Source organism: Neoarius graeffei, chromosome 10, assembly GCF_027579695.1.
Source record: "Neoarius graeffei isolate fNeoGra1 chromosome 10, fNeoGra1.pri, whole genome shotgun sequence".
Taxonomy (NCBI): domain Eukaryota; kingdom Metazoa; phylum Chordata; class Actinopteri; order Siluriformes; family Ariidae; genus Neoarius; species Neoarius graeffei.
The window spans coordinates 18,320,806-18,347,574 of NC_083578.1; the positions used below are offsets into that span (position 1 = coordinate 18,320,806).

General features: G+C 43.0%; 1 protein-coding gene across 1 annotated transcript in view; it reads right to left on the reverse strand.

The window, feature by feature from the left end:
* prickle3 (prickle homolog 3) overlaps positions 1-26,769 on the reverse strand; it is a 100,496-nt gene that overhangs the window by 56,360 nt on the left and 17,367 nt on the right. The window contains exon 2 of the mRNA XM_060931425.1: positions 10,271-10,347. Within this exon, the coding sequence (XP_060787408.1) occupies positions 10,271-10,347 (77 nt within the window). The remainder of the gene's footprint in view (positions 1-10,270; positions 10,348-26,769) is intronic.

Consider the following 26,769-nt stretch of genomic DNA (forward strand, 5'->3'; position numbering starts at 1 on the left):
GGACTTTCGGATTTTGTACGGCGACTAGCGTTAATCCATGTGGACTATTGGGGGGGGATTTAAGTGAACCAGGCCTCTATTCCAGATACATTATGACCACAGCAGCAGAAGACCAAATTACCTTGATGTAAACACGTATAAACATTCAACATCCTTTCAGGTTAATACACATCTGCAACTTGTGGATTTCCCCGTCCACTGGGGGATGAGTTGTACCCTATAAAGCTCAAGTTTCATTTTCACACTGGCTTTTTTTGTGTGTTGCCCATTACGGGCTCTTAATGAGAGTCAGGACTAGTAATGAGTACGTTAATGAGACAGATACAATATGTAAATAAAAACACCATGTGTGAGAGAGAGAGAGAGAGAGAGAGAGAGTGCGAGCAAGGCAAACTGTGTCAAGAGTCGATGGTTCAATTGCTGAAAGCTTGGCAGCAGAAACAGACCTTGAAAGGACTAATCTTATTAGTGTGACAGCCTAGACTAGGACACAGAATGAGGGGCCAGACGGACACCGAGGGGGGGCCGGAACAGAGGAACCCAAAAGAAAAAAAAAATCTCACGAAAAGAAATGTAAGGAATTGAGAGCGAGAGAAAGTAAACAAATTTTGGTGCAATATGGTGCTTGGGCCTCTCAATCATCAGGACTTAAGTTTTTGTTTGTTTGTTTGTTTGTTTTGTTTTTTAATACCCTGAATAAATTAATAAAAAGTTTAGATTTTAAGTAGATTTAACAAACCCCTCAGACACAACAAGAATGATTTTCAATAGAAACTCAGTCTAAAATGATCATTTGGTGTCCACCAAAGTGTCCATGTAGAACAATTGCTTGATGAAATGTCTTTCATTTGGATGCTCCAAGGACCCGTGTTAGACATTTTAGATGTCTTGGACTTCTTTTAAATTTAAAACTGCTGAAAAACAAGACAGTAACGTGTGCCTGTACTGCATTCTGGGTTTTTTGTTTTGTGTTTTTTCCTGACAATGCAATTAAACAACTTCCACAGACACATCCGGTACTGTCTATAGAAGACTTACAACCGTGTGATCAAAATGTGCTAGCGTGTCTGTACACAATGCTGAATTTTCTCAGTATTACCATGATTTGAACGGTCGAGCGAAGATTCGATACAAAGAGAAGATAGATATGCGTGGTTTTGACCCATATTAAGATCAGATGCTTCTACCGACAAACCCAGAGATCACGTTCTATCTGGTTCGGCTGCCGAAGAATCAAGTCCAACCTTGGATGAAACATAGCCCGTTTTCTGAACGGGTGCCCAGTCTGGATTGTTTCTATCATATAATTTTGCTGGCGCTCCTAGAAGCGAAATGGTAATACACGTGTTAAAATTATAACAACGACCGAGTGAACCACGACAAGAGAATGCTCATTTTACGGGGCGGCACGGTGGTGTAGTGGTTAGCACTGTCGCCTCACAGCAAGAAGGTTCTGGGTTTGAGCCCAGCGGCCGGCGAGGGCTTTTTTGTGTGGAGTTTGCATGTTCTCCCCGTGTCTGCGTGGGTTTCCTCCGGGTGCTCCGGTTTCCCCCACAGTTCAAAGACATGCAGTTAGGTTAACGTGGGGTGGCCTCGGGCTGAAGTGCTCTTGAGCAAGGTACCGAACCCCTGACTGCTCCCCGGGCGCTCTAGTGTGGCTGCCCACTGCTCTGTGTGTGTGTGCGTGTATTCACGGCTTCAGATGGGTTAAATGCAGAGGATGAATCTCACTGTGCTTGAAGTGTGCATGTGACAAATAAAGGTTTCTTCTTCTTACAACAAAATTCTCGCAACACGAAATAAAATTCGTCCATGATACTACTGAGAAAGCTTTTGAATCTCTCTCTCTGTGGGTGCCATAGTCAGTCCGACCCTTGGCTACTCATGACGACTTGAAACGAAGCACTCGATTTCTAGCAGCGTCCCAGATGGCTCGCGTTGTCTTTAATCCGGTGTATTCCTTGAGTTTATTGAGGAACAGGAGCCTCTGTCTACCGCGCGCCTTCTTTCCATTGATCCGGCCAGCGAGACACAGTTCCTCCAGTTCGCCTTTCCTTATGACATGGCCTATGAATTTTGTTTGTCGCTCTTTGATGGTGTCGAGTAGATGTCTCCGTTGACCCACTCGCTGAAGCACTGAGATGTTGGTTTCGTGTGCAGTGTACGAGACGCGGAGCATGCGACGATAGAACCACATTTCTGCGGCCTCGATGTTTTTGCTCGTCGCAGTTGACAGTGTCCAAGACTCGCATCCGTACAGGAGAATCGGCCAGATGAAACATTTGAGGACTCTGACTTTCAGTTGCAAGGAGAGCTTTCGATCTTTGAGGACTGGCGACATTTGGTTGAAGTTTGTTTTGGCTAGTGCGATGCGTCGTCTAATCTCTCTGGCGCACCTGCCGTCGGATGTCAACATTGCCCCGAGGTAGTTGAACGAGCTGACCTGGTCGATTACAGTTCTGTTGCATATAAGGTTGCACGTTGGAGGCCTACTGTCTTTTGACACCACCATGCAGAAAGTTTTCTTGCAGTTGATGTTCAATCCTTCGTCCAAAGAAGCGTCCAAAATGAGATCCAAGAGCCTTTGCAGGCCTTCTTCGCTGTCGGCGATCAAAGCAGTGTCGTCTGCATATCTGATGTTGTTGATACGGACACCATTGACAAGAACTCCATCGTCAGAATCTTTCAAACATCGAAAGATGTGCTCGCTGTACAAGTTAAAGAAGTCTGGACTCATTACGCAGCCCTGACGCACACCGCGGTTGATTTCAGTCCACTCGGTCAAACCACTCGAAAGCTTGATGGTGCTCTTTTGTAGACGATAGAGGTTGCAAATGATTCTATGGTCTTTTTCGTCTAGTCCGGTGTTCTGGAGCATGTCGAAGAGCCGTTCGTGGCGAACTCGATCGAATGCTTTCTTGTAGTCTATAAAACAGATGTAGATGTTTTGCTGATGTTGGATGCTTCATTCGCTAAGCATTCGCATTATGAAGATTGCGTTCCTCGTTCCCCGATCTAGCATGAAGCCGTACTGACGCATGGCAATCTCCGGATGAATCCTGGAGCGACAACGTTCAAGTACAATTTTGAGCAACAGTTTCAGTGTGTGACTCATGAGATTGATTGTTCTATGTTGGTCACATTCCAGTGTGTTCAGTTTCTTGGGTATGGCAATGAAGACAGACTTGAGCATGTCATCAGGTATGTCGCCTGAATCATAGATCTTGTTGACTAGACTGTGTAGAGCGTTGATGCCTGTGTCACCGAGAGCTCTCAGCATTTCGGTGACTACCTCGTCCGGGCCAGCAGCTTTATTTGCCTTCATCTTCCTAAGGGCCCAGCGGACTTCGTCTTTGGTGATTGGCGAACTGGACAGGTCGGTGAGTGGCGTAACTACCTCCTCGGATCGAACATCGTCGAACAATTGATTGAGGTATTCCGACCAACGTTTTGCGACATCTTCTGGTTCGTACAAGACTTCGCCAGACGAGGACTTTATACACGTCGAGGGGCGCGACGACCTTTTGCCTGTGATCTCTCTGATTCGTTGAAACATTTCCTTGGAGAATCTCACCTGAGATAAAATGATTACTGCAAACACGAGCTGTTTTGGTTTTCGCCTCTGTTAGATCAGCCCTGCTCGTCTCCTCTCCATACTAAGCCTCAGTTTCCTCGCCCTCTTTCCGAATCACGGATGGAATTCAAAAAAATCGGAACGTGCCACGGTCACGAGTACTATTGTGACCACAACTATATACAGCACAAAGATATGGCAGAGCTAAAAGAACGCTTAAAGCAGTGGAAAAACAAAGAGTCGTGCACGCGTGACTATGTTTTGTATGGAACGTCGCTTGACCCCGCATTTGTGTATCCACCAACATGGCCGACATCCGGGTTTGTATTTTGCTTTGACGTCACTTGCAAGTCAAGGATTGAGGATTTAAGCGACGTCTTATCCAACCTGACTGCGAGGAAATGATACTAAAAAAATGCCTTGACTAAATCTTGATACAATCCTACTGAATGCTGACAGATCACTGAATGAGAGAATGTCCATTTAAAAGTACGTAGTATTCTGCTCTCGTGTGAGTCTGTGTAATGTTTATCAATGCTGTCCTGCTGAGACTGAACATTTGTACGCTTTCACTATGGTGTCAGTTTAAAGCGAGATCGCACACTGATTAAGCAGAGATCTGATTAAAGCAGACACTGATGTATGACTTTGGAGAGAGAAAAGGGGGGACTTGGCGGCTTTTAGCAACACTAATTCAGTAATCACAAACACACAAGTACACACACAAAAACACACTCCGCTCTCCTTACACTCCCGAATTCCACATGCGTCCAGCAGCACTTTCTCCATTGTCTGCCAGGCTACTTCGCCGATATATCCATGTTTACACATCCAACACATCCATCATGCCACTGTGCAAGCGTGTTTGCAGTATTTCCACGTTCTCAACTCTAAACAGGAAGTCGGACTAAATTTTGCATGGAGGTTTGAAAGAAATCGAAAGAGTGAAGATTGCACTGACCTTTAACTGTAGCCGAATCAGTGCAGAATACTCATTCCTAGTTTTCTGTATCTGAATAACGCAACCTGATATCACAAATAATAACACAAGCTCAGCTGAGGTGACGAAGTGATTGAACATGTCTCATGAAGATGTTTTACTATCAGTAGAAAAGGCTTTGGTACTTGGTTTGGACGCAAAAAAAAAAGACAGCTTGTGTATGTTTGCAAAACACTGCATGTACGCACTCTATATTGTAAATACATGAATATATAATAAACTATGTATAATATCAGTCAAAAGTTTGGACACAACTTCTACTGTAATTCAATGGTTTTAAGACACTTCATGTCTTAAAGTAATGACGGATGTCGGTTCTCTTTACTTAGTTGAGCGGTTCTCGACGTAATATGGATTACTACAGTTGGTGTTGTCGGGAGATTGCGAGTTCAACTCACGGTGGGGTCGTACCAAAGACCATCATAAAAACGGTACCAACTGCCGTCTGGCAAGGCACGCTGCAATACAGATGCGAGTGGGGAGTCAAACTCTTGCGATTACCAGAGGACTAGCCCCCCACTGTAACCCTAGCTATGGAAAAGGCGTAAGGGTCAAGGCCGGAAAACCATACTGGGTGCCCGTGATTTTCAGGCCCTTAGACGGCACTGCATCACATACAGGCATGCTTCTGTATTGGAAATCACAAAATGGGCTCAGGAATATTTCCAGAGAACATTATCTGTGAACACAATTCACCGTGCCATCCGCCGTTGCCAGCTAAAACTCTATAGTTCAAAGAAGAAGCCGTATCTAAACACGATCCAGAAGTGCAGACGTCTTCTCTGGGCCAAGGCTCATTTAAAATGGACTGTGGCAAAGTGGAAAACTGTTCTGTGGTCAGACGAATCAAAATTTGAAGTTCTTTATGGAAATCAGGGACGCCGTGTCATTCGGACTAAAGAGGAGAAGGACGACCCGAGTTGTTATCAGCGCTCAGTTCAGAAGCCTGCATCTCTGATGGTATGGGGTTGCATTAATGCGTGTGGCATGGGCAGCTTACACATCTGGAAAGACACCATCAATGCTGAAAGGTATATCCAGGTTCTAGAGCAACATATGCTCCCATCCAGACGACGTCTCTTTCAGGGGAGACCTTGCATTTTCCAACATGACAGTGCCAAACCACATACTGCATCAATTACAGCATCATGGCTGCGTAGAAGAAGGGTCCGGGTACTGAACTGGCCAGCCTGCAGTCCAGATCTTTCACCCATAGAAAACATTTGGCGCATCATAAAACGGAAGATACGACAAAAAAGACCTAAGACAGTTGAGCAACTAGAATCCTACATTAGACAAGAATGGGTTAACATTCCTATCCCTAAACTTGAGCAGCTTGTCTCCTCAGCCCCCAGACGTTTACAGACTGTTGTAAAGAGAAAAGGGGATGTCTCACAGTGGTAAACATGGCCTTGTCCCAACTTTTTTGAGATGTGTTGTTGTCATGAAATTTAAAATCACCTAATTTTTCTCTTTAAATGATACATTTTCTCAGTTTAAACATTTGATATGTCATCTATGTTCTATTCTGAATAAAATATGGAATTTTGAAACTTCCACATCATTGCATTCCGTTTTTATTTACAATTTGTACTTTGTCCCAACTTTTTTGGAATCGGGGTTGTAACCGCTGGTCACTTTGAAGAATCTCAAATATGAAACTTTTTTCTAACAATTTTGTTTACCACATAATAATACACTCACCGGCCACTTTAATAGGAACTTGTTCTTGATTCTTAGCTTCCTGTTCTTGGCTGCAGGAGTGGAACCCAATGTGGTTTTCTGCTGTTGCATGCTGAGGAGCTTTTCTGCTCACCACGGTTGTAAAGAGTGATTATACGAGTTACTATGTCCTTCCTGGCAGCTCGAACCAATCTGGCCATTTGACCTCTCTTATCAACAAGACGTTCGTTTCCACCCACAGAACTGTCACTCACTCACTCAATGTTTTTTGTTTTTCACACCATTCTATGTAAACTCTACATACTGTTGTGTGTGAAAACCCCAGGAGATCAGCAGCTTCTGAAATACTCAAACCAGTCCATCTGGCTTGTAATGCCAAGTCAGCTATAAGCCATGTACGATGAGATTGAGTGGAATAACTGCTTTATTCTATCCACATTCACTGGATATGAGCAATCGCACACCTCTGATTGGCTACTCTGCTACTACGCTATCAGCTCATAAACCGTGAGTAGAGAAAAGCAAAATGGTGGCACGCATAAAGTTAGATATATTACGTATTAACACGTTGATACCAAGTATTTATCAAGTAACTGATAAAGTATTTAAAACAAACAGAAATAGCTAAATAAAAAAAATATAGTTCCCCCCCGTCAGCACGGTGGTGTAGTGGTTAGCACTGTCGCCTCACAGCAAGAAGGTCCTGGGTTCGAGCCCCGTGGCCGGCGAGGGCCTTTCTGTGTGGAGTTTGCATGTTCTCCCCGTGTCCGCGTGGGTTTCCTCCGGGTGCTCCGGTTTCCCCCACAGTCCAAAGACATGCAGGTTAGGTTAACTGGTGACTCTAAATTGACCGTAGGTGTGAATGTGAGTGTGAATGGTTGTCTGTGTCTATGTGTCAGCCCTGTGATGACCTCACGACTTGTCCAGGGTGTACCTCGCCTTTCGCCCATAGTCAGCTGGGATAGGCTCCAGCTTGCCTGCGACCCTGTAGAACAGGATAAGCGGCTACAGATAATGGATGGATGGATAGTCCCCCCCAAAAAATATCTCCTGTTCCACACTCCAGCCCAGTCAATGGCAGTCAAAATCCTTCCCACGCCATGTGGCACATACTGTAGGGCGGCGCCGATCTCCATTTCCGTAGCCCTCAGCCTCTCACCTAATACATAGCTAGGGTGACAATGGGGGGCTAGTCCTCTGGTAATTGCAAGAGTTTGACTCCCCACTCGCATCTGTATTGTAGCGTGCCTTACCAGATGGCAGTAGGCACCATTTTTATGATGGTCTTTGGTATGACCTGACCATGAGTAGAACTCGCGATCTCCCAATCGAGAGGCGGACACACTAACCACTATGCTACTCGCTGGTAGTCGGTGGCAGTAATGCACCTTTAAGTTGGTTTGCCAACCATCAAAACAAGAACAAAATGGCGGCGCATTTTGCTGAACCAACTGAGGACGAAATAAAAGGTCTACTCAAAAACAAAACCCCCCAAAATACACAAAAAACGCACCCAAATATGGACTAAAAGTATTTGATGATAAGAACGTATCTTTTTTTATTTGGCAAGAATTATTATTATAGCATTTTTCACAAATTGCTCCTGCCGTTTCGCCGGTTTGTTTACATTCTAAGCGGAAATGATTTTGTCGGACGTTTTGTATAAAGTTTTTATTTATTGAATTTGCAAAAAATAAAAATAAAAATGCTCTGTTTCTCAAAATCCAGTGAATGTGGATCGAATAAAACAGTTATTCCATTCAAGCTCGTTGTATATGACTTGGCTATCAGCGCATATCCAACTCAATTTTGTGGAATAACTTGTTAAAATACAGAGACGTCACAAAGAAACAAAGCTTGGAAGGAAGTTGATGAGTGTATGTACCTGGTATAGGTACATAGTTTTGCTAATCTGCTTATGAAACTAGTATGAAGTCGAGCACGTAATAAAAAAATTAAACAGACAGTTTTCACAATGATTAGTGTGGCCACTACACGCCTACAAGAGACAAGCTACAAGTGACGAGCCAATTTTCACTCGCTAGCATGTACCTAGGGTTAACCTACATCCTCTGGACTGATTGAGGTGTGGTCTTTTCAAAAAATAGTTTCAGTTTTATTTAATAAATTACACTTGCATGCTTTCTTTGAACAAATAACAAGTACAGGTAGAATCTGTTGAGCAGCTATTCTGCTTATGATGCGAGTGCTGTATTCGAATTATAGACCCTTTTCAGTCACGTGACCTTCGTAAATGCGACCGCCATTTTGGACATGTAGTGGACTTCGGCTCAAATCGGTTTGAATGCGAGGAAGACGACAAACATAAAAGAAAAAGGAGCGAGATGCAGAAAACTGTATTTACTAGTTTACTGTAATTATGATCTGGCAGCTATTTACACCGGATCCAGTGTAAATAGCTGCCGGAGCCAACGTCCGAGCTTGCCGGAGCGCGCTCCGGAACCTCGGACGTTGGCTCCGGCAGCTATTTACACTGGATCCGGTGTAAATAGCTGCCAGATCATAATTACAGTAAACTAGAATGGAATGTTAACAGCAATGTAATGCCTTTTATGGCTAATTTTATTCGTCTTACCTCCAACAAAGTGGTCACTACACAAGCGTTGGTATGCCTCTATCCATCTTCTCCGTCGGTCAGCATCTACCAGGATCCGATAAAATGATAACCCTTGCCTTGTTTGTTGATGGTTACTACATCCAGGTGCACAACAATATAGTGGCATGATGGAAGTCTTGCTGAAAATAAACACTTTCTTTGCTGCCGTTCCTCAATGTTGGCTGTGGTAAACTACTGGTAGTACATGTCCAAAATGGCGGCCGCGTTTGTCGTGACGTCACGTGAAAAGGGTCCATACTGTATATTCCACACTCACTTCACTCCAATCCCTGTCACCTGTGATCACGGGGAACCCTGTCATGATGCTTCTGGCGGCAGCGTGCGGCACGGGTTGCGAGTCCAGCCTCACAGCTGGCTCGACCCCGTTGCAGGTTCTGGCGCCACTTGTCTTGGTTTTGTGCGTCTTCATACCAGGTTGTACTGCTGATGGCAAATAGCTTCAGATCGACTTTCGCACAATCTTTCCATCTTTTTTTTTGGCCGTCCACGCTCCCTGGTGCCATTCTTTAGTTCTCTAAACAAAAGTTGTTTTGGGATGCGGTCCTCTTCCACCCTTGATACATGGCCTAACCACCTTCGACGATTTATTCTCAGCATTGTCTCCACAGCTGTTGAATTGGCTCTTGACAGTATCTCTTGGTTGGTGATATATAATGGTTATAACTGTATATTAATGGCTGACTAATACACACACAGGTAAAGGAGTGACTCATGCATGCATGTATGCAGTAGGTGTGCAATATTTCATCTGTTGCCCAACATTTTCTTTCTTACTTCTGCACAGAAATCCAGAATCATTAACGTCCAAAGAATCCTTAAGAAGCCTTATTGGTTTTTTTGCCCCTAGAGTGTATTAAGGACAATCTAATAACTAAAGAGATCCCAGTACTGAACTGGGAATGTGTATTGGCTGTATGGAGTGCGAGTGAGTGTGTGTCCGTCTACTCCGACGGCATGGCTTATCGACTCCCGCTGATCAGATCTAGTAGGTTCACTCAGGGCACAATGGTGTGCGGTGGTGTGTCAGGGGGAAACTTCTCATCTGTTCTCTACCCATTTCAGTGTTTATAGACTAGCTTTAACAAAACCAGATGTGCATCTGGCTATAAAAGGCCATCGTTAAAAAACTAAGAGTCAGCACTCCGACTGCTAAAACTTGCTCTCCCACAGCCTACAGAACTTGTTCCTTTCTCCGTAGCAAAATCGCCATCTAATACGCAGCTAAAACAAACATACTGCTCTGTCCATGCTCGTGATTTTGCGCTGAGCGTTCACCTATCCATGTCCTTCAAAAACTCTCACGCATTATTAAATACAAGTGCATGAGGAACGTTTAACAGTACATCATCCACTCAAGGAGGAGAGGTTCTCTTACCTCCAGCCGTGCATGCGTAAACCAGGACACTGCTCTCCACATCGCATGCAGGGCTGCCCTCGGTCAGGATCTTCCTCCTGCGTGAAAGAACGAAAGAAGCTCCATTATAAATAAATCACTGCAAGAATCAATACTTGTGCTGATGGATCCCCTTTGGCTCCTGACAGATAAAAAGCAAGAATGTGCAGCACATGGGCTGAATTTACACAGAACAATAATATGCTGCTTTTCGCAGTCTTCACAAGTGCGATCAGGATCAATTGCTGAGTGACACATGAAGGCATCCATATTCTATCTGGGTGCATATTGTACAGTCAGGAGTTAAAAAAAAGGCAAAAAAGGCATCTATCCTAGTTGTGTTTGGTTAGGCTGAACCACATATATTCACTTTATACGCTCACTAGTAGGTATGTACCGATTCACCCAGTTCATGATTTTCCCATGATGTTTTTGAAAAAAATTAAATGAAGAAAATTTTATTACCAAAAAAAAACCGAAGCCAATTTATTTTCCCGTTCTTTATCAACTTAAAGCGAGACGGCCTTTCGATTTCATAAAATCGGCGAAATTTAGTTCCCTCTGAAATTTGGTCATTGTGATATTTCTGTAATATCTCACAAACTATCAGGCCATTCTGTGGCTGGGAAGTTATTTAATTTGAGGGGATTCCCGAGCAAATAATGTGCATGAAATCGCTCGCTTTCTGCAGTCAAGCAGACAGACGAAGTCCGTGTGTGCATGCGCAGGTTTACCTTTGACCGTGCACTGACAGTTCCATCGTTCTGTCGCTAAACGGTCGTTTCTTCTCGCTTTCCGTTACTGTAGTCGGTCTTTCACGTTTCATTCGCACGTTCGTGTCCTCCATTTTTCTCTCCTGTTTCAAATTTGTATCCCACAATGCCTTGCGCGAACAGGGAAAGCCCACCATGTGATGCATGATGTAGTATCTTGAATTGGGTCATGGTGAAGCAGGAAAAAATAGCAGAGAATTTAAGGCCACATGGCTCTAAATTCATTAATACAGGTAGTTCTATTTTTTAAAAACCTAATAAAATTGGAAGTCTGTGATTTGAATTCAGTAGCTTTCAGTCCACTAAACAAAAATAATTGGGTGTCGGGAAAATTCTTTTTATGACTTGAACTTGAAAAATCTGAAAGGCAGTCTACCTTTAAATATTCTTTTTCTTAAAAAAAACCCTCTTTCATTTTCTTAATAACCAGCAATTATTTACGCACGCTTATGAAGGTTGGAGTAAAATATAATAGCTTATTAACCAAAATATTCCTTTTATTAAAAATGAAAAGTTAAATCACAAATAAGCCTTAATAAACTTTTCTAAACATTTGTACTGCCTCCATTTTCTTCTCTTTTCTTTAGCTTTCAGTAGTCTGTAAAGAGAAAGCTCGGATTTCTTGTTAAATTTATTTGTACGGTCAGCCACACAACAGCTCTCTACCATTTTAGATCCGTTTGTGTTTTATCAGCATTAGAGCTCCGTTACTTCCACCTATGGTAAAGTCAAGTGTATTCCCGCTATTGTACATTATTCTACCCACATTCACTGGATATGAGCAATCGTGTGCTCTGATTGGCTACTCTACTACTAGGCTATCAGCTCACATACTGCGAGTAGAGAAAAACAAAATGGCGGCATGTTGCTGAACTAACCGAGGATGAAATAAAAACTCTACTCGAAAACAAAACCCCAAAACTGTTATCAAGTATTTAAAAGAAAATATATAGCTAAAAGAATATAGTCCCCCCCCCCCAAATATCTCCTGGTCCACACTCCAGCCCAGTCGGTGGCGGAAATGCACCTTTAAGTTGGTTTGCTAACCACCAAAAATCCCTGAAGAAGAAGAAGACCCCAAAAATACAAAAAAGCAACAAAAAAATGGAATAAAAGTATTTGATGGTAAGAATATATTTTTATTTTTCAAGAATTATTATTATTATCGCATTTTTCACAAATTGCTACTGTCATTTCGTCGGTTTGTTTACATTCTAAGCGGAAATTATTTTGTCGGATGTTTTGTATAAAGTTTTTATTGATCGAATTTGCGAAAAGTAAAAATAAAAATGCTCTGTTTCTCAAAATCCAGTGAACGTGGATAGAATAAAACAGTTATTCCACTCAATCTCGTCGTACATGGCTTATAGCGCCATCAGCTCATGTACGACTCGATTTCGTGGAATAACTTCCAATTATTTGCACCTTCTGCTGTCTAAACAATGTTATTACAGCTAGGAAAAACTATTATGCCCCCTGCTAATAATAACGATTCATTTTTTTATTTCATTGATTCGAATAGTTATAAATTTGCATCATCGCACAACACGTCATTACATGCCTACTCACTCCATAGGGCAAAACATGACTAGGTTGTACAATTCATGTAGGCCATTACGAGGCCAACGAGGCTGGCCATCAACGAGGCTGGCTTTGTGTTAGGACTGTTGATGTTGTGGTCGTGTTGTCTGTTGTTGCCCAGGTGAGGATGGGTTCCCTTTTGGGTCTGGTTCCTCTCGGGGTTTCTTCCTCGTGTCGTCTGGGGGGGGGGTCCTTGCCTTGCGTGCTCATTGGGGATGAAATTGTCTCGTATTTTGGGTCGTTCAAATTCTGTAAAGCGGCTTTGCGACAATGTTTATTGTTAAAAGTGCTATACAGATGACTTGACTTGACATTACATAGAGATATCGTCAAAAAGCGACTGCAGTGTGTGCTTGTTGGAAATGGATTTTTAACATGAAAAAAAATCAGAGCAAATGGGAAAATCCATTTACTCATACTTTAATACCAAGTATAGATGTGACCTTTTTATTGAGTCAAAAGGAAGGAAATGGCTGCAGAAGAGATGCTACACACCCTTCCTCTCGCCCTCTCTTTTGTTTTCCACTCCATCATCCTTTTACCTTTGGTGCCAAAATAACACCCTTCTGTTTTGGGCCCCAAGTTTGAAAACTGACCAAAGCAGTGCATCAGTTTCAGGCTGTACTGGGCTATAGTCTCCTTGATCTCATTCAAAATGAATAAGGAGGGGGGACCATGCAAACATAGCACGCTGAATCTGCTCACGAGAATCATTTATTAATCATTAAGCTTAAATAGTTTATTGAGACAATGTAGTGCTGCTGTTTTTCCAACAGGTATAATCATTATCTGTTCTTGCGAGCCAGTCTTCCAGCTTTCTCCAGAGAGTCTGAGATATTTTGTCCGTAAATGTGGCCAAGATCCGCCTACTTTTACAGAAGCCTGACAAGGAATTTTCCCATAGCCCACGATGATCTTGTTTACTCACGATTAACTGTTTCAATCAAAACCTGTTATGAACATTTAATGATGGGATTCCATGGACAATTTTCAGAGCCTCGGCTTGATTTGAAAAGCTAATTATGTCATCGTGTTCCTGGAAACTGGTGCACAGAAATGCATGTGCATGGATAAACAGAATGCAGCCCTTAAGATCCTGAAGCTTGTAGCCAGAAAAGTGTACAAAATATCTCCTAAGCTCTACGGCCTGGAGGCAGAGCATCCGAGTCTGGGAATAATCTTCGACTTATTCGCAGAAGGCCGTGACATTTCAGCTTAATCCAAAAGTTATTTTGGTCAAGTTGATGGCGAGTCATCTTGAACTGTCATAGTTTGTTTTATTACATATTACGATCGCAATGCGGATAATTATCATCACAAACAGCTCGCTGTGCCCATGTGGTACAGCTTTGGCATGCAACACCTAAAGGTTGTTGGAGTTGCTCCAATGACCTTTAACTAACGGAAAAGCCTGATTTAATAAACTTTTTATAAGTTCATATCTACGGAAACTGGAAAGTCGGCAGGTATTGTAATTTCAAGGCGCATAAATAAAGTGCGTGCTTCGACAAATAACAGTTCCGAGTATCAGTTTAACTACCTACAAATCTTAAATACGAGCCAAAATAGAGCCATAAAACGAAGAACTAGTTCTCCTGCACACAAGTAGTTCCAGATCCTTTACATGCCAGGACACAGGTGTTTGTGTCAAAGCATGCAGACAGAGCTTGTAAAGCTAAAACACAGTCTACACCTCGCTCACACATTCCACCACACACAGCGGCAGGGATGAGGAGAGTATGTGCTCGAGGACATCATCACAGATGCCTAAACAATGTCTAAACGCTGGTCTGCATTTAAATAGGAGTGGTAAGAAGCATAGCTTAAGGCAAAGGCATTGCTGGCTTTTGTAGCACTGCCCATTGTTCAGCCTGCTGGCTCGTACAGGGAATCCTTTCAGCGTGCCGTTACAGTAGCTCACTGGAATTTATGTCACCTTCTTCTTCTTCTTCTTCAAATTGGGATGGTTCCAAAAGCGTTCCAAAGACATAATCCAGGTCTCAGGATGGGTTACAGAAAAGATGTGTATATAATAAAACAAGATTTAGTTGTAGAGGTATATGACATTTAAGACTCTTATATATAATTTGTTAATAATACTGTACACAACGCGGCCTCATTTTGGCACATCGGCATTCCCCTTATCAAAAAGAAGTATACTTCAAGTTCATTTTATTAAGTATACTTAAGTAAAGTTAATTTCCTTAAGTATACTTTTGTGTACCATCCATCCGTTATCTGTAGCTGCTTATCCTGTGCAGGGTCGCGGGCAAGCTGGAGCCTATCCCAGTTGACTATGAGTGAGAGGTGGGGTACACCCTGGACAAGTCGCCAGATCACCGCAGGGCTGACACATAGGGACAAACAACCATTCACACCTACGGTCAATTTAGAGCCACCAATTAGCCTAACCTGCATGTCTTTGGAGGAAACCAACGCAGACACGGGAAGAACATGCAAACTCCACACAGAAAGGCCCCTGTTGGCCACTGGGCTCGAACCCAGAACCTTCTTGCTGTGAGGTGACAGTGCTAACCACCGGGCCGCCCTCTTTTGTGTACCAAGTATACCGATATCAATGTACTTACAGTAAACTAGTAAGTAAACTAATCTAATATTCCTTGGGACTAAATTGGCCCACTTTTAGTTTATAAAAGCATACTTTAAGTCTAAGAGAAGGAAACTCTGAGTGTACAATTAGTATTTTTTATTTTGTATTGCAAGCATACCACAAGTAAACTTATATACTAATAGTTTACTAGTTCTATACTTGTAGTCCACTCTTTAGTTTACAAAAACCGCGAGTTGGCCTAGTGGTTAGCGTGTCCGCCTCTCGATCGGGAGATCGCGAGTTCTACTCACGGTCGGGTCGTACCAAAGACCATCATAAAAACGGTACCTACTGCCGTCTGGCAAGGCACGTTGCAATACAGATGCGAGTGAGGAGTCAAACTCTCGCGGTTACCAGAGGACTAGCCCCCCACTGTAACCCCAGCTATGTAATAGGCGAGAGGCCGAGGGCTACGGAAATGGAGATCGCCGCCACCCTATGCACCACATGGCTTGGGAAGGGACTTTGACTTTAGTTTACAAAAGCATACTTCATAGTGTACTGGAAATATACTATGAGTTTACTTGTTTTACACTTTTAGTCCACAAATTTTTTAGTTTACTAAAGTATACTTTGTAGTATACTGGAAATACGATTGGTTTCCTCGTTACACACTTCTAGTCCACTTTTTAGTTTATAAAAGTATACTTTATAGCATATTGGAAATATGCCATTAGTTGGTTATAATGATATTAGTTACTGTCACAATGTTCTCACCTTTGCTTTCAAATTTGTTAGCAAATAAAATAAGAGAAACGTTTATCTGTCTCTTTGTGGGTTAATAACACGATGTACATTAAAGAGAAGTTTAAGTTCCAACACTGTTTACTCTTAAGCTATTCCACCCCAGAGCTGACCACAAACTTATGGTACATGTAGGTTTAAAAGATGGGATTTAAAACACGCCGCCGTATATCACAAAGAAGCCAATATGTGTGAAAAGAAGAATTGTATAGGCTACTATCAAAAGGATAAGCACAACTACAGGGCAAGTACACTTAAACAAAAGGCACAAATATGTTAATACTTGATTACACTTTTGTTAAGTATATCTTGATCAAAAGTATAAGCTTAATATACTTAGACTTTTCGATATACTTTTCAGTATAAGCCAAGTATACTTATGTATAACTTTATTAAGTATACAACCCCGATTCCAAAAAAGTTGGGACAAAGTACAAATTGTAAATAAAAATGGAATGCAATGATGTGGAAGTTTCAAAATTCCATATTTTATTCAGAATAGAACATAGATGACATATCAAATGTTTAAACTGAGAAAATGTATCATTTAAAGAGAAAAATTAGGTGATTTTAAATTTCATGACAGCAACACATCTCAAAAAAGTTGGGACAAGGCCATGTTTACCACTGTGAGACATCCCCTTTTCTCTTTACAACAGTCTGTAAACGTCTGGGGACTGAGGAGACAAGTTGCTCAAGTTTAGGGATAGGAATGTTAACCCATTCTTGTCTAATGTAGGATTCTAGTTGCTCAACTGTCTTAGGTCTTTTTTGTCATATCTTCCGTTTTATGATGCGCCAAATGTTTTCTATGGGTGAAAGATCTGGACTGCAGGCTGGCCAGTTCAGTACCCGGACCCTTCTTCTATGCAGCCATGATGCTGTAATTGATGCAGTATGTGGTTTGGCATTGTCATGTTGGAAAATGCAAGGTCTTCCCTGAAAGAGACGTCGTCTGGATGGGAGCATATGTTGCTCTAGAACCTGGATATACCTTTCAGCATTGATGGTGTCTTTCCAGATGTGTAAGCTGCCCATGCCACACGCACTAATGCAACCCCATACCATCAGAGATGCAGGCTTCTGAACTGAGCGCTGATAACAACTTGGGTCGTCCTTCTCCTCTTTAGTCCGAATGACACGGCGTCCCTGATTTCCATAAAGAACTTCAAATTTTGATTCGTCTGACCACAGAACAGTTTTCCACTTTGCCACAGTCCATTTTAAATGAGCCTTGGCCCAGAGAAGATGTCTGCACTTCTGGATCATGTTTAGATACGGCTTCTTCTTTGAACTATAGAGTTTTAGCTTGCAACGGCGGATGGCACGGTGAATTGTGTTCACAGATAATGTTCTCTGGAAATATTCCTGAGCCCATTTTGAGATTTCCAATACAGAAGCATGCCTGTATGTGATGCAGTGCCGTCTAAGGGCCCGTAGATCACGGGCACCCAGTACGGTTTTCCGGCCTTGACCGTTACGCACAGAGGTTCTTCCAGATTCTCTGAATCTCTTGATGATATTATGCACTGTAGATGATGATATGTTCAAACTCTTTGCAATTTTACACTGTCGAACTCCTTTCTGATATTGCTCCACTATTTGTCGGCGCAGAATTAGGGGGATTGGTGATCCTCTTCCCATCTTTACTTCTGAGAGCCGCTGCCACTCCAAGATGCTCTTTTTATACCCAGTCATGTTAATGACCTATTGCCAATTGACCTAATGAGTTGCAATTTAGTCCTCCAGCTGTTCCTTTTTTGTACCTTTAACTTTTCCAGCCTCTTATTGCCCCTGTCCCAACTTTTTTGAGATGTGTTGCTGTCATGAAATTTCAAATGAGCCAATATTTGGCATGACATTTCAAAATGTCTCACTTTCGACATTTGATATGTTGTCAATGTTCTATTGTGAATACAATATCAGTTTCTGAGATTTGTAAATTATTGCATTCCGTTTTTATTTACAATTTGTACTTTGTCCCAACTTTTTTGGAATCGGGGTTGTATATCTGAGAAGTAAATAAAAAGTAAACGGAAAGCATACTCTCTTATTTTTAGTTTGAAAGTATACTAGATGCGCACTTGAATAAACTTCTTTTCTGTAAGGGTCAGCATGGGTAATAACACAGAAATAAGATATTTAAAAGACTGCTATTATATTATTTATTAGGAATACGTGTAAGACTGGCGGCACAGTGGTGTAGTGGTTAGCACTGTCGCCTCACAGCAAGAAGGTCCAGGTTTGAGCCCCGTGGCCGGCGAGGGCCTTTCTGTGCGGAGTTTGCATGTTCTCCCCGTGTCCGCGTGGGTTTCCTCTGGGTGCTCCAGTTTCCCCCACAGTCCAAAGACATGCAGGTTAGGATATAGTCGGGATTATAGTTGTGGTGTGACTGTTCCAGACTGGAACTAAATTCAGGAATAGGTATAGACGTACATATATGTTATTTACCAGCTGGGAGGTCCGTATGGTGAAATACCATGGCCGAGGTCTTGAAAGTACTGAGCGAGGCCCTCTGGGCCGAGGTCAGTATTCAAGGCTGAGGTCACGGTATTTCACCATACGGACCGACCTTAAGCTGGTAAATAATATATTTATTTTTTTCTTTACCAAATTCTAACAGAAAATGAGAGCACCCGAAAGGGAAAACCGAGCCGAGCCGTCATTTTGAATCCTCATTCACGGCTGTAATGTAAATGGCTTCCTCCTCGGTATACAAGTGCACTTCCATGGCAGGAAAAAAACTACATTTTGCCGCCCATGTAGTCCCCTATTTATACAAAATTGAGTCATTCAGGATTCAGCCATGTTTTTGCTTGGCGTTGGCAGCAGTTAGAGGTTTTTAGCTTTCTGCTGAAATGTTTTCTTTTATTTCTTCTTCCTCAGGGTAGTAAAACTCGCTTTCACTGTGAAGACTGTCGTTATCGCTATCCATGCTGGAAAATTAATGCTATTCTCCTGAGAAATGCTGCCAAAATTTACAAGATTTTTGATAATCTTATAAATAAATCTTATTTTTTAAAAAAGATAAATGTTGACAAAAAATGCTACTATATTTGTTGTTGTTGTGAACGAGCGAGTCGCCAGAGGTCCATAACCGGGGTCCGTATCGTAGGATACAGACCCGCTCGCCAGCCAATCAGAGCGCAGGATTTGATGGAAACCAGACCGTGAAAAAAATAATTATAGTTATAGGTGTTGTGGGACCGGGCCCTTACAACCGTGTTGTGCATAAAAGCATCTCAGAACGCACAACATGTCAAAACATCGAGGTGGATGGGCTTCAATAACAGAAAAGCACACTGGGTTCTACTTCCATTACCAAGAAGAAGAAGAAGAAGAAGAAGAAGAACAAGAATCTGAGGATCCACTGCACACAGGTTCACCAAAACTGGCCAGTTGAAGATTAGAAGAGACCAGGAGACTTTTTCCAGATAGTTTTCCCCGCCATTCTGATGTCTGAAGTGAACATTAACTGAAGCTCTTGACGTGCATCTGCATGATTTCATGCATTGGCTTGCTGCCATATGATTTTTGGACAAAAGCCAAAAAAAAAAAAATTGGGAACATACGAGAACATACAAACACCATATAAACCAACCAACAAGTACCTGATATCGCAAAGTGTGAAGTAATACTTCTTCAGATAAGCACTTCTTTTTCCCTACAGAACGTGCAAGACAGAGGGAGGAGGAACAAAAGCTCGTGTGTGAGCCGGCAGCCTTTTGAAGCCTGGAGCGAGAGATCTATGGAAACGCGTGTGCTAAAACAAACACAGCTAGTAGGATCAGTGAACTCTGCCACTTCGCTGAACCAAGACCAGGGCAAAACTATTCGCTTATGAAAGAGAAAGAGATAGAGAGATAGAGATAGAGGCAGAGCAGGAGGAGGACTGTTTTCAGCTCCTTTCTTCTTAACAGGTTCTTCTTAACTAAAGGTTTAACTGCTTCGGCTTATTCAAAGGGAACAGCGCGAGAGAGAGAGACAGAGACGCATTTATTTTTAATTACACCTGCCCATATAGTTATGAGCTAGAAATTTATGTCTAAGCTAACAGCCATTATAACATTTAAATATTGAGGTCACATCCAACACACAGTCACGCACGAGCAAACCAGTCAACCTGGCTCTGGAATGTACGTGTTTAACCGTTCAAGGGTCTTTCTTGGATCATTTTAAGGCCCGTCGGCATGCAAAACTGTTCATTCATCAACACTACAGACAAACCATTAAGTGTCATTAAAAGTGACCATTTAAATACAAATATAGAAGTTGAAAAATATGAATCATTGGAATCGAGGACCATTTGAATATTTTAATTTTGTAGAAAAAGGATATCAGAGAGAGAGAGAGAGAGAGAGAGAGAGAGAGGGGTGTAAATTTGTTAGTTTTTTTAAACTGTTTTACATTTGTAACTGAAGTTTTTTTTTATACTTTAAACTGATTTTATACTTAATATTTTATTTGTGGATCTTTTTTTTTTTTGCTTAATACATTTGAAGGGGGGGCGGCACGGTGGTGTAGTGGTTAGCGCTGTCGCCTCACAGCAAGAAGGTCCGGGTTCGAGCCCCGTGGCCGGCGAGGGCCTTTCTGTGTGGAGTTTGCATGTTCTCCCCGTGTCCGCGTGGGTTTCCTCCGGGTGCTCCGGTTTCCCCCACAGTCCAAAGACATGCAGGTTAGGTTAACTGGTGACTCTAAGGCCCTGTTTACATTATTTCGAATCAGCGGATCATCAGATTAACGTTTTTAAAATGATTCGCGTACACACACAAATAGCAGGAAGTGAAGTCCGCGCCGTTTTTCAGCAGTCGCGTCACATGACCAATGTGGCATGACCAACGCCAACGAATCAGGAAGGTGGATGTCACACCAGCGAATCAGGAAGGTGGATGTCACAGTGACGTTGTCCAATGACGACGTCAGCTAGAGCTCAGCACTGCGTATCCTCGTTCCTCAATGTTTACACAGCACCGGATCAGATACGTACTGGGTTGAATACGTGGGCCCTGGCGGATTCAAATTGTTCCGCCTGTGGAGTCGTTCCCCGGCGTTTTAATGTGCACGGACAGTGCATAGGGCTGCTCGATATTGGAAAAAATCAATATCACGATTTTTTCAGTAAATATCGATATCGCGATTTTTAAAACGATATTTATACACCTTTTTTTAAAGCCCTGATCATCAACACCTGAGGCACCGGGCCACATTTTTATAGTACAGGCCTCATAGGCTACCTGTCAACCCTTCCCGTTGTACCCTGAAACGCCTTTTACTTAAACTATTTACTGTGCAAGCGCGTACTTTGCATAGGTCCTATAGCCTGCACAGGGCTCACGTTCTCCTCACTCAACATTTCCGATCACAGAGTTTGGAGCCAGCGCTGCTATTACCAGTGATTACTGCGTAACGTCCACACTGGCTCGTAGCCAGCCAAGGATAAAATCTCTCTCTCACACACACACACTACAACGTAAGCTTGTGTGTTGTTAAGACACCAACATTAAAACACGCACACACACGGACTGGCCATTGGGAGTAGCGGGAGTTTGTGGGCCGGCGGAGAAAAAAAAAAAAAAGTTGCGCGCTGGCCTTTAATATGATAAGCAATGTTAACAGTTTCTTTGAAACTGTTAACATTGCTTATCATATTAAAGGCCAGCGCGCAACTGTAATAAACAATGTTAACAGTTTCTTAAAGAAACTTAACATTGCTTATCATATTAAAGGCCAGCGCGCAACTGTTTTGTTTTTTTCTCCGCCAGCCCACACTGAACCACCGGGAAAACTCCCGCTACTCCCGATGGCCAGTCCGTGTGTGAACACGCACAATATAGAGACAAGTCCTTAAGAATTAACATACATGAAAATAGCTCAGCGGCATGTAAACATTCCCTGAAAGTGTAGGTGGCACTGCGGCTAGATGCTACGTGAAATGGCACAAGGCAAACACCATGCGTCGCTCAGTCAACAGACAAAATCCACGAACCCAGTAGTCCTCCTACTACTGTGGGTTAGTGTTCTGTGGCCAAAAACACCCCATGCACAGTCATTCCAAAACATCCCCACTAGTTGCAGGTTATGTCTCAAATACAGATATGCGTTGTGGATTAAGCGATCTATTTTCAAGCATCAGGCTTCTCTTCCTTCATCTTCCAAATGTGGACTCCGCTATCTTTTTGGCATGTCAGCATTGAAATACCATTTGCAGAGATATTTCACTCGAAAAGTAAAAGCAACACATGATTAGGGCTACATGATTAGCAGGGGGACACCGTTTTAAGCGCACGGAATTTTAAAAACAATGTAATTACATCTGAGTCCGTCTACATCGCGCAATAAACCCGTCCTTAGCAGAACCTACTTCAAAGCATGATGCTAGCTGCAGATGCACAAGTCAAAATCAATGAACCCAAGTAAACATGCCGTGGCGGGCAACATTAATAACCAAATTGCCTTACCTTAAAACGCTGCCTTGACCACAGGACGACTCGCAATTATTCCACTTAAATCCACACGGTTTAACACATCTAACACAGCTAGCAAGCTGGATATGTGCTAATATTGTTGTGCTTGTTTTCTTCCGTAGATGCCATTTTTACATTACCCAGTCCCACATCCAAAAATATGACGTAAATATGTTAATTGTATTATTATAACTATTAGCAAGCAAATCAAACAACATATTAACAAATCAATATATCAAATCACCCGACACGTATGAAAACAGAATCATTGATTTTTTACTGTTGCGGAGATATCGCGGGAGTAGAATGGATGACGTATGCAAGGCTACGGTGTGCCTTAGGGGACAGAAGGGTTCGTTTTACCTTACTGTCACGTCAAGGTTATTGTTGTTTTATTGCCATTGTAGAAATATTGTGCACGTCCCTTTCGACAAATGACAAAAAATCGTTTCATATCGATATTATGAATTTTGATATCGTTTGACACCAATATCGATATCGCGATAAAAATACGATATATTGCACAGCTCTAGCATCCGCAACGAAAACGATACGGATACGGTCTAATGTAAACACCACCTAAATTGAGCGTAGGTGTGAATGTGAGTGTGAATGGTTGTCTGTGTCTATGTGTCAGCCCTGTGATGACCTGGCGACTTGTCCAGGGTGTACCCCGCCTTTCGCCCGTAGTCAGCTGGGATAGGCTCCAGCTTGCCTGCGACCCTGTAGAACAGGATAAAGTGGCTAGAGATAATGAGATGAGATGAGACATTTGAAGGTCTAGATTTAATAGTAAATAATCGCAAATGCTTCCATTTTAAATAGCTTTTGCTGTTGCTGAATAACCGGATGTACGATTCGTATAAAAACAAAACCTTTGTTGATGGCCGATTTATAACCCAAACAAAATGAGCAAAAAGTTACTGTGAAATTTGTTATTAGCACATTCATAATTATGCTACAACTCTTCTAGTGCTTTCCATCACTTCATGTGACCAAGAACCAGTGTTGTAGTCGAGTCACTAAACCTCAAGTCCGAGTCATTTAAGAAAATTTCGAGTCGAGTCCAGTATTCATCCGAGAACAAGACTCCAACTGCACCATTTGACGCTGGCTGTTGCTGCCTTTATGTGAAAGCGTCTCTGCTACTGTGTTGGACTAACGTTACTGCTCGACTGCCCCATTTTAGTTAACAGGCTACAGATAAAAAGCTTGTTCATCGCTCAGCAAGCCCCGCCCACTATCAACAGGGCAAATAACATGAGAGAGGGTTAACACTAGCTAGTTCATCATTCAGGCTACGTTTACATTAGACCATATCTGTCTCGTTTTCTTCGCGGATGCACTGTCCGTTTACATTAAAACGCCTGGAAACGCCGGGAAACGGGAATCCGCCAGCGTCCACGTATTCAATCCAGATCGTGTCAGCTCCGGTGCTGTGTAAACATTCAGAATACGCGGATACGCTGTGCTGAGCTCTAGCTGGCGTCTCATTGGACAACGTCACTGTGACATCCACCTTCCTGATTCGCTGGCGTTGGTCATGTGACGCGACTGCTGAAAAACGGCGCAGACTTCCGCCTTGTATCACCTTTCATTAAAGAGTATAAAAGTATGAAAATACTGCAAATACTGATGCAAATACTGCCCATTGTGTCGTTATGATGGTCTTTAGGCTTGCCATCCTTCCACTTGCAAGTGGTAAGTGATATGTGCTGGGATCACACACACAGCGGCTCAGTCCCGAATCGTGGCTTGTGCACTTCACTCGCGTGCTCTGTGAGCTGCGCAAGGCCGGAGTGCGCACCCTCCAGAGGGCACTCGCTGTTCAGGGCGGAGTGATTTGGAGCGCAGGATGCCTGCGGAGCCGAGCGTATCCGTGTATTGGTGTTGCTGTGTGCACGCAAATCGTGTATTGGTGTTGCTGTGTGCACACTAATCGTTTTAAAAACGTTAATCTGATGATCCGCTGATACGGTCTAATGTAAACATGGGCAAAGCAAGCCACGCTATCAACAGAGCAATGAACATAGCGTGTCACTTCCTTCTCTGGGCAGAGTCTTGCCAAATGACGATTGAAGTTCAAGGTCGTCCCCATCATCTCCTCAATAGTTCTTCTACATACGGAACACATAGCAGTGCATTTTTATTCCCCCACTGCACGAGAAGTCTGTCTAAGCAAAGCAGACAATCCCCAGGGCTTCTCTCCAGGCATTTTAGTTTGTTCCTGAACGTGATGTATGAACAGGTGAATGTGCTTCTTTTTGTCAGGGAGTGTGAAGTATTCTGTCAGAGATGGTTGGGAGACGGATGTAAGTGCAGAAGGTGTGTTTATTAATACAAGTGAAGACAGGTAAACAATCCAGAACGGCCGGCGAAATCGTAAAACGGTGAAACGGGCAATAGGTCGAGCGAGGCACAAACAGGCTATCGTAGACTCGGCAGAATCAAAGGCAAGAAACAGGAAAACAAACAACTAAGGCTTGGTAAAGTGTCAGCAACACAACTCAATACTTGGCAAAATAAGTGTGTCTTTATTTAGGCACGCTGTTTGCGCCTTAATCCTGTGCAGGTGCGAGTCGTTTACAGCATGCTCGAGAGTCTGCTCAGTGCGCGTGCTGTCCGGAGTGCGCCCGAGAGTCTATCTGGTGCACGTGCCAAGGTGTGACACTCTTGCACAAAATTAGTACAAAAATTAATGTCACTATAAGTATCTCATCTCATCTCATTATCTGTAGCCGCTTTATCCTGTTCTACAGGGTCGCAGGCAAGCTGGAGCCTATCCCAGCTGACTACGGGCGAAAGGCGGGGTACACCCTGGACAAGTCGCCAGGTCATCACAGGGCTGACACATAGACACAGACAACCATTCACACTCACATTCACACCTACGGTCAATTTAGAGTCACCAGTTAACCTAACCTGCATGTCTTTGGACTGTGGGGGAAACCGGAGCACCCGGAGGAAACCCACGCGGACACGGGGAGAACATGCAAACTCCACACAGAAAGGCCCTCGCCGGCCACGGGGCTCGAACCCGGACCTTCTTGCTGTGAGGCGACAGCGCTAACCACTACACCACCGTGCCGCCCAGCTGCATCTTTCACTGCATCTTGGTTGAAAAAGACCTTGCTATCAGAATTAAGGCTGCAACGATGGTTGTTATTGTAACAGGGAATAAATCGTTCGGGATTAGCCCTAGAGAAGGCTGTTAGTACAGAAACAAGGTGTTAAATGCTTTGTCTCACATGAATAATTGGCTATGAGGTACAGTATTAGGTTTTTTTTTATTTCGCTTCCAGTCATATAATTGGGCGGCACGGTGGTGTAGTGGTTAGCGCTGTCGCCTCACAGCAAGAAGGTTTTGGGTTCGAGCCCAGCGGCCGATGGGGGCCTTTCTGTGCGGAGTTTGCATGTTCTCCCCGTGTCCGCGTGGGTTTCCTCCGGGTGCTCCGGTTTCCTCCACAGTCCAAAGACATGCAGGTTAGGTTAACTGGTGACTCTAAATTGACCGTAGGTGTGAATGTGAGTGTGAGTGTACCCAAGTCTGTGTCTATGTGTCAGCCCTGTGATGACCTGGCGACTTGTCCAGGGTGTACCCCGCCTTTCGCCCGTAGTCAGCTGGGATAGGCTCCAGCTTGCCTGCGACCCTGCACAGGATAAGCAGCTACAGATAATGGATGGGGAGTCATATAATTCAAAATTTGTTTTCTTGTAAGGCAGACACAAAAACCACCACACGGAAGCACATACATGATGTAAATTCTGGCCAAACATTATGATCATATTTCAAAATCTAAAATTGGTCTAATAAGTGCATTTCTTTTTAGTTCCACAGCATATAAAAGTGCAATTGGGTGATGAACTTGCATAGAGTTCATTTAGAAATCAATCTGCACGACATGCAAAGCATAACAGCATTTTTCGCACCAATAACGCAGTTTGTGTGGATTCAGAAAGGCAAATGCTTTGTATGACGCTTCGGGGAAGAAAAAAAAAAAAAGAAGCTACAATTAGATTCTGATTCTTTACCCAATACACAGGTTCACTGAGGTTACACATGATAACGTTGACATGCCCATTTCCTGTTTCTACTGGCTTAAACGAAGGGTGTCAATGGTATCTTTGCCCTCATTAAGTCACCCAGCTTTATTTAATTCACTGCTGGAATCAGATAAAAGCCACAAAGTGTAAAGCTGTGCAAGCATAATTCACACACCTGGCCAAACTGTGAACTGATATGCCATGATGCGAGCATTAAACATGCACGAACCGAGCCTAAATACCCTCCAACTGCACATAATGCCG